General features: G+C 45.6%; 1 protein-coding gene and 1 non-coding gene across 2 annotated transcripts in view; one reads left to right on the top strand and one right to left on the bottom strand.

Moving 5' to 3' along the window:
- The window catches only part of LOC112551529 (complement component receptor 1-like protein), a 9,060-nt gene extending 2,142 nt beyond the window's left edge, over positions 1-6,918 (top strand). Inside the window, exons 4-9 of the mRNA XM_025212949.1 lie at positions 407-586; positions 1,413-1,598; positions 3,682-3,711; positions 4,520-4,592; positions 5,641-5,719; positions 6,569-6,918. Of these exons, the coding sequence (XP_025068734.1) occupies positions 407-586; positions 1,413-1,598; positions 3,682-3,711; positions 4,520-4,592; positions 5,641-5,716 (545 nt within the window). The 3' untranslated portion in view covers positions 5,717-5,719; positions 6,569-6,918. The remainder of the gene's footprint in view (positions 1-406; positions 587-1,412; positions 1,599-3,681; positions 3,712-4,519; positions 4,593-5,640; positions 5,720-6,568) is intronic.
- Positions 6,919-7,627: 709 nt separating this feature from the next.
- TRNAS-UGA lies at positions 7,628-7,709 on the bottom strand. Its single transcript has one exon. It is a non-coding gene; the product is annotated as a tRNA-Ser (tRNA).
- Between the last annotated feature and the right edge of the window lie 186 nt (positions 7,710-7,895).

Raw genomic sequence — 7,895 nt, 5'->3', positions numbered from 1 at the left:
TTTCCGTTTAAAAAAATATCAGACATGGTCACACAAGACAAAAATGGTGTCTCAAAAGACAAAAAAGACAAAATATGTGAGTACCACAGAACTAGCTACAGCTTGCTAGCCGTGTCTAAATGTGACTGGTGCTTGAGATGGCATAATGCTGTGGTTTGCTTCTTGGCACCCAATGTAAGCTTATGTGGAAGAATTATTTGTTTTCAGATGCAACTTCTGTCTCTGAGCCGAACATAGGTAAGAGGAAAGGAAAACAGAGAACATGGGTAGGAAACCCTTTACTGGTTACAGACCTTTCAGGGTGGTTCTATGCCCACCTGGCTTTCACTGAGACGATGCGCTTTGATGTTTGCGCCCTCTCAGTGCTGGTTGATGCTTGTCAACAAAGCTCTTCCTCCGTCCACAGGGAAGCAGTGCTCGTATCCTCCAGCCATCGCCAATGGGAAGCACAGTGGCCAGGGCCGCGTTTTCACGATTGGAACATCTGTCACTTACTCCTGCGACCCTGGCTACACTCTGATGGGAAGGGCACAGATTAATTGTACAGCATCCAAATTTTGGACCGACCCCATCCCCCACTGTAAAGGTATGTTCGCTCTATTCATTATTGCTTTTTGACTCTTTCATTGTGGCAGACGCACCGTAGGATTTTCCCCAGAGAACTTTGGGACTAGCCACTGATTCAGCAGCTTTCCCAGCTGAAGACAAAACAGCCACGATACGCTGGCCAGATTCCTGGTGGGTAGAGGACCTCTACCACCTTCATTGGAATTACAGTTGTATCCCCCAATCTCAATGCTGAATGGCTTCCAGAATGTACCTGGATGTTTTTAACCCTGTTGCATGATAATTAATCATAGCGCTAGTTTATATTAATAGTTTAATGGAATCAGTAAAATAAAGTACTTGATAGAGGAACAAATTCCTGAGACAGTGCCCCAGAACTTAACCTGCCCTGCTGCCCCATCTGCATGCCCCAATAAAAAGGTTTCACAGCACTTTCAGCAGATATCCAGGCTCAGGCTCTGATGGACTGAGTACAACCTCAACCTCTCATGTGTGTTTTTTACCACACAAAGTTGGTGCCCTGATGGTATTTGCAGGAGGCTGCTCTTGGCTGACCTGAGAGATAGGAATGGACCATGAAGGAGGCAGCATTCCCTTAGATGTGGCTATGCCCACCTGTGACGCATCTTTTGACTAAAAGACTACATAAATTTAACTAAAAGGATCAGGTTAAATGGGTGCAGCTGTATATGTAAGAGGGGTCTGGAAGTGAAAACGGTTGTGCTTATCTTGTAGCAGCAGCTTGAAGTTCCAGTAGTTTGCCCTCTGACCTAGGTACTACAGTCTCATGAGAAATAGGTGCAAGGGGAAGACAAGAGATAGAAAAATCTTAATTGTACTTTCAGTTTCATCAGCTGGTTGTAGAGTCCCAGAAGTTTGGCATGGAAAAATAAGTGACTTGAAACCTGCCTACAGCCCCGGAGAGACTCTTCTGGTTGAGTGTGATCCTGGATACACCCTGAAGAGCACGCAGGAGGCTCAGTGCCAAGATGATGGCACGTGGGCTCCTGCAGTCCCCATCTGTGAACCAGGTAGGTGTGACTAAGGCTGCGTTGGCCAGCTGCCTTGGATCCAGCTCTGAACACAGTGTGGCAGGGCTGTGCTGGGAGGCAAAAATAAAACCCTGGCCTGGGAATCCAGTGTGTTGGGGCCCTCCCCCACTCGGAAACAGAACCAAAGGATTATTCATTAAGGAAGGAATCCTGACCAGCCTTGCCCACATAATTGCACCTGCTCCCAAGGTAGGAGAACTCAAGGAGACCACAGCTGAGACATTAAATCATCCAAGATGCCTGGAATTCCTTTTGACAGCTATGGTAGAAATTGTTCACTCGGATTGGTGGCAGCAAGGGACGTGTCTACATGTGATGTAATCCTCACACAAGTAATATTTGGAGAAGGTGCGTGGGGCGGAAGATGGAATAGGTGAAAGGCAGGGCTGGTTGGCACCTTGTAGACCAACTGGTTCACAACTGTGTAAGCTTCCATAGGCAACCGCCTACTTTGCCACACTTCACAGTAGGTGGATGACTATATCCCTTGTGTGTGTGTGCACCTCTGCCTTTTTTTTGGCCATGACTTAATTATAATTATGCTAGCTCCTTTTCCTCTTGGAGGTCAGCCTGTAACAACTTGTTTTTTCATTTGACATGCATTCGTCCCTCCCTCTAGCACTCCAGTGTCACCCTCCTTCACACATCACCAAGGGGAAACAGAGTGGCCAGTCCTTGAGAGTTTTCACCCCAGGAATGTCTGTAAATTATAGCTGTGAGCCTGGCTTTGACCATGTTGGAGAGGCAGCTATTAATTTTACAGCATCTGGAACTTGGAGTCGACCTCTCCCTCATTGTACAGACGCATTCATGTTCTGCTTGCTTCTTTTTTCATTCCAAAGATATCAGTGATTGACACCACTTAGGTGTCTTAGGAGGCATCCTGCATACAGCAACATGGTGCATGAGGGTAGTACTGCCAGGTGGGGCAACCTTCTCACCCAGACATGGCCAAATAAACGGAAGAGCAGCAGGTTGGGATTTGTACCTCAATTGCTTGTGTTATTCTTCCACCTAATGGTAAAGCAGAAGTGCAGGGAGTTTGAAATGAATTTTGCCTCTTGAGAATATGCAACTGCATCCCTGTCTATCTGGAGCCTGGTGAAAACAGAGCTCACAAAACAGGCTATTGAGTTTCCCTTATTGCAGCTGGTTGAGGACACTGGCACTGAGAAGGCTTATGTGTTGTTCACGTGCAAAGAGGCACTGGATTAATTAGAGGAGTGTTTTATAGGAATTTAGTTATGTTGGTGCCCAGGGTGGGCCCGCCTTACCTGATGCTATTCTGACTCCCAGCCTCTCAGGTTGCACTTGTACTGCAAGAATCATTTCTGAACTTCACCAAGTTCTGCACCCAGGTGACTAGCTCTGTTTAAATTCTGATGCAAGATAAACCAGTGCAGTTTCCATGTGTTGACAAACCTCAGGTCTGGGAGCACAGGAAGTGAGCTACAATGTAATGTGTGGTCTTCATACAGCTTGCTTTGGACTGTGTGAATGGGGCCACCAACCATTGTCGTGTTGTAGCTTCAGGTTTCCTGTGTGGAGAGCTTCATACCAGAAACTCTTCATGACACCCAAGTCACTTTGTGAGGCTCACTGCAGTTAGAGTGGACAGTTCAAAACTACCTGAGGGAGCTAGATGCCTGAATGTACCCCACCAGGCAGTCTCCCAAGCTATAGGATAGACTTGTACCTCAGTTGTGTGCATGAGACCTGCTCCCAAGCCCTTGCCACCGTCTGAGCAGCTGTTGTAGCAGGTGTGCGGCACAAGCTGCTTCCTGGCCCAGCCACGCAGAACAGCGCTGCACTTTCTCCTTTGCATGTCAGTGGTTGTTTTCCCTTTCAAAGTTGCAAGGGCCTTTCTGTGCATTGGGAGAATATGGGGTGAATTTCTGCAAAGCCCATGTTCTAGACCTCTCCTATTAAAGACCCCATGTGACCAAGATACAGACGCTGTTTAAATGCTGGTGAGGGGAGCGGCAGGGCTGGGATTCCTGTTGTATGGCAAAGCAGCTCAGTTGTTCTCTTTATATCTGTGTGTTTGTTTTTTCCTCTCCAGGTTCCCATACCATTGTCCCACAAGTCTTGGGTGAGTAGCTTGTCAAAAACATCTGAGGCTGTACCCACAGCTGGTGTGAAGTGATGTTGCTCTATCACTTTGGTGGAGCTAATCCATGTTAGTGTAGTTGAGGATCTGGTCCACTGTTCCTGCACATTCAGGGTCTCTGCTCTCAAACCCTTGCTTATCTGTACCAAGAGGATATTACTTCTGTAATCAGCTGGCCTTAGTTCAAAGGTTCCCTCCCTCCCAGGTGAAGTCCACTGGGACCACACTTCCATTGCCTAGTTCACAAAAACAGCCAAACACATGGCAAAGTCATTTTGGCCCTGATGTTGGTCACCGCTGCATTCTGCAGCTTTGCTGTGTGGTATTCTCTCAAGCAGCTGGCTTATCAGCTCAGGTCTTCTAGTTTTGATATGTCACAACACAGTTGCTCCCCTCAGTTTCTATGGCTTGAAATGCCCTGGTCTCTGAATGGTGGGTTGTGCTTGCTGATCCCTTTGGGAAGAATGGAAAACTCCAGTTCTTTGTGCCAGTATGAGCACAGGTTCCATGAAGTATCATCAGAAAATTACTTCACTATTAATGAAGCCTTTTGGATTCAGGAACCAGGAGGTTGGCTTTTGGCTAAAGATCCAAGCCTGGTAGGGGAACACCCTGGAACGTTAACAACATAACTGTATGCAACAGCCCAGCACGCTGTTCTGCCGGTGTTCGCTTTCATACTTCGCTTAGGGATATCATGGCAGTTCACACACTGCAGGGCCAATACCCACATTTCCATGCGTCTTCAACCCATTTGGCTGACTAATACTGTGTACTTCTGTTTGTTCAGGAACCTTAGGGGCAGCGTTGCTGTTTGTCCTTCTGGCCGTGATCGGGAGAATTATTTGCTGGAAGAAAGATGGGTGAGGCACTCTGTAAATTGCCATTTGTTTCCTTGTGTGCATACACTATGGCCTAGCTGCATAGATGTCATTCTGGTAAATTGTTTCAATAAATCATAATCTAAAAATGCAAGAAGCCCTGGCAGAAAATAGAAGAGGTCATCAGTAGTGTAATCTTGTGACTCACTGGCTGCTGAGAGTTCACTGCCATACTCATTTCATGCTGTATTCAAAAGAAAAAGCCTCCCACCACTGGACTCCTTACATTCAATTTAAGGGCCAGATTTTGGTGGTGTTTCCCCTTGGTTTGAGAGAAGGCCTTTAGGGAAGGAGCCTGTTTATCTTTTCTGTCGTATGCTATTTAAAAATACTGGAGAAATGTGTGTTTCTGGGGTTTTTTTATTTTTATTTTTTCGTTTCAACTATCTGAAATATTAATGATATGGCCTCCCCAAGATTTGCTCTGTGGCATTTATGGGACTGTAAGAGAGGTCGTTTACATTACATGAATGCATTTTTTGTCTCCAAAATGAATAAATAAGTAAATAAGTAAATATGATCATTTTCTGGTTGCTTGACCCCAAGATAATCTGGTCTACCTGTGTGTGAGTGTTGTCACTTTTTATGAAGCCAAATATCACTATATTTTAAAACCAACTGACAGTAGAAGCTGAAAAGTCAAAATATTTAGACTTTGAAAAGTCTAAAAGTCAGAACTGAATTTCAGTTAAAACAATTGAATATGAATTCTTGAATAGTTTTTGTTAAGAGAAATATTCATGTTGGGTATGTACTTTTTGCCTGGAAAGTTTTGCTTAGCTTTAAAAAGAGAGAAAATGGAATAATCAAGAACAGAAAGCTTTCTTCCTCCTTCCATGCGATCCTGAAAAAATTAACTAACTCATCTCTATGTGTGCTGATGTTGTTCCTGAGACCACTGATGTCTTCATGTAGGCTTCCCAACTTGTAACAGGCACAAAAATTCTAGTTGTGAGGTGATATAATTTTATTTCCAGTCATTCTTTTAAATCTGTCATTTCTTTGAAAACTAAATTGATTTATGTTTCAGCAAATGCCATGCAAATGCAAATACACCACCCAATGCTGCTGACACAACCAAACAGGAATTTTCATCTGTTCTGTAGGAGGTATGGAGTTATTTCCAGATCACTTGCTGTAGCATAATTATATCAAAATTGTGGTGAAAGGTGCCAAGTTTGACTTGTTCTAATGTAAGCTCAGTTAGGTGAGGGGAATATGCCTGCTTTCCCTTGAATCCTCTGGGAAAAACTTTCTTTCCCCTCTGGCTGTTTAAACTGAAGTATCATGTTTTCACTCTGAATACTATAAGGCTTTTCCATTTCTTGCCTGGCTGTGATCCTATCCTACGCTGCCTGAGTCCTTGAAGAAGAGCTACTGTCAAGGGGTACGGGTCCCTGGCTCTCTGCTATCTGGGCTCTAGCATTAAGACCGAGATGAGAGCATGTTGCGGAAGTAGCTGAGGGACTCGGGCAGGGCAGAATCAAATCTCTCTTGGGAATTTAATTGCACTTAGCCACTTAAGAGGTGGAGGACTGCCCCTTTCTGTTGCTCTTGGCTTGGTTTGAGCCGCAAGCAGGGCACGTGTTGAGTTCCACAAGCTTTCTGTGAATGCTGGATGATGGAGCAGGCTCTGAAGGCTGACATGCACATAAGCATATTTCCAGAATGGTGATCATGGGTTGTGTACTATCTTCCCTCAACTGCTGGCTTGTTTGTTTGCATGATGACTTTGGTTGTAAAGCTGTGGGAAAGCCTGTGGCTGTTGTGGTCCATAATGTAAACCAGCCTTCGCTGTCGCTTGTTCTGCTCAGGATACCGATACAGAAAAGAAATGGCATTGAACCCTATCGGCCTTTATACGCTGCCTTTTTTGTGTTGTGTCCCCCATTGAAAATGATCCCTGACCCACCGCAGACACATTCATTGAGAATTTTGCTTTCTTTTTTTGCCAATAGTTGCTGGGAATTGCATGGAAGCATTTCTGTCCTATTCTCTGAGGAATTTATGCACTTATCCTGACCTGCTACAAGAGAAGGTGGAAAGCTTTGCAGTTCTACTATGGAATGGGACTTCTGCTGTTTCCTTGGATAAACTGCTGCAGGAGTGTTGCCAAGTTCAGCCGTTGCACAGCACCAGTGTAGCTCTTCAACTGAACTCCCTTGTGCGTGCCTGCTGCTTGTCCACAAACACTTGTTGCCTGCAGATTTCTGAGACTGGTGAGGCACACTGGGGCATCAAGGAGTTACCAGATTTCTCCAAACTGTTGCTGATCTAAAATGCTTTGAAATCTGCTGATGATAGTGCTCTTCCAGACAAAAATGTATTCAGAATAATTATTCTCAAAGCAGTGTAATTTAAGGGACACTGTTCTGGAATAATGAATATCTCTGTGTGTATAGTAATTAGTCAAAAGACTTCTGTTGGAAAATGGGGGGTGTCAACTGGGGATACACGTACCCCTGGGGGTACTTGGCAAGGCCCCAGAGCGTACATGGCGATGGCGCGGAGAAGTGGGGGTACTTGGGAAGTGCTGAGGCTTCCTCGCGCCCAAGTACGCACCGCCAGGGGGGCCCCCTCACTGCCTGCTTGTTGACTGGCTGTGGAGGGACCCCCTGCTCACTGCCTGACCCCAGAAGGGGATACAGGTGGGGGGGGGGGGGGAGGAGGGGGGAACCAACCAATCCTTAAAAAAGGTTGAAAACCCCTGTTACAAGTTCTTGTTGTAAAATGTATGTGTGTGATATGTAGTTGTGTGTGTCCACTTCCGGGTCTGCTGCTGAGTGTGCTGGGGAGCCCCCAGTGCTTCTGTGGGACACTCCATCCTCCCCAGCACTGCAGCAATCATGAGCCCCTGCTATCTCGAGATATGTAGAGAAAACATTTAAAGCTGTGTCTATGTCCAGATCTTTCCGAGGGTTCTGATTTAATTTGGAGAGCCCTCTGAGTTGAATCGAACCGGATCTCCGCCGAATCGAATCAAGAACTAAAGGTTCGCACAGCCCTACTGGCAGTCCTATAGTTGACAGGATTTGAACCTGTGCAGGGAAACCCCAGTAGATTTCAAGTCTACCGTCTTTACCACTCGGCCACAATTACTTTTGTTCGTAGGGAATCTATCTGCGCTCCATGCACTGCTGAATACAGAGCTAATAAAGCATGATTGATCATTTTGGTCGGGGGGGGGTGAAGTTGAATGAGCCTTTCAGAGATGGAAAAAGGACTGCACTTGCTCTGAATTTGTCTGAGAATGGTTAGTCCCTGCTTTCACCAAAGAGAGATCAC

Source organism: Alligator sinensis, unplaced genomic scaffold (assembly GCF_000455745.1).
Source record: "Alligator sinensis unplaced genomic scaffold, ASM45574v1 scaffold1499_1, whole genome shotgun sequence".
Lineage (NCBI taxonomy): Eukaryota > Metazoa > Chordata > Crocodylia > Alligatoridae > Alligator > Alligator sinensis.
This window is presented reverse-complemented; position numbering and strand designations above follow the sequence as displayed.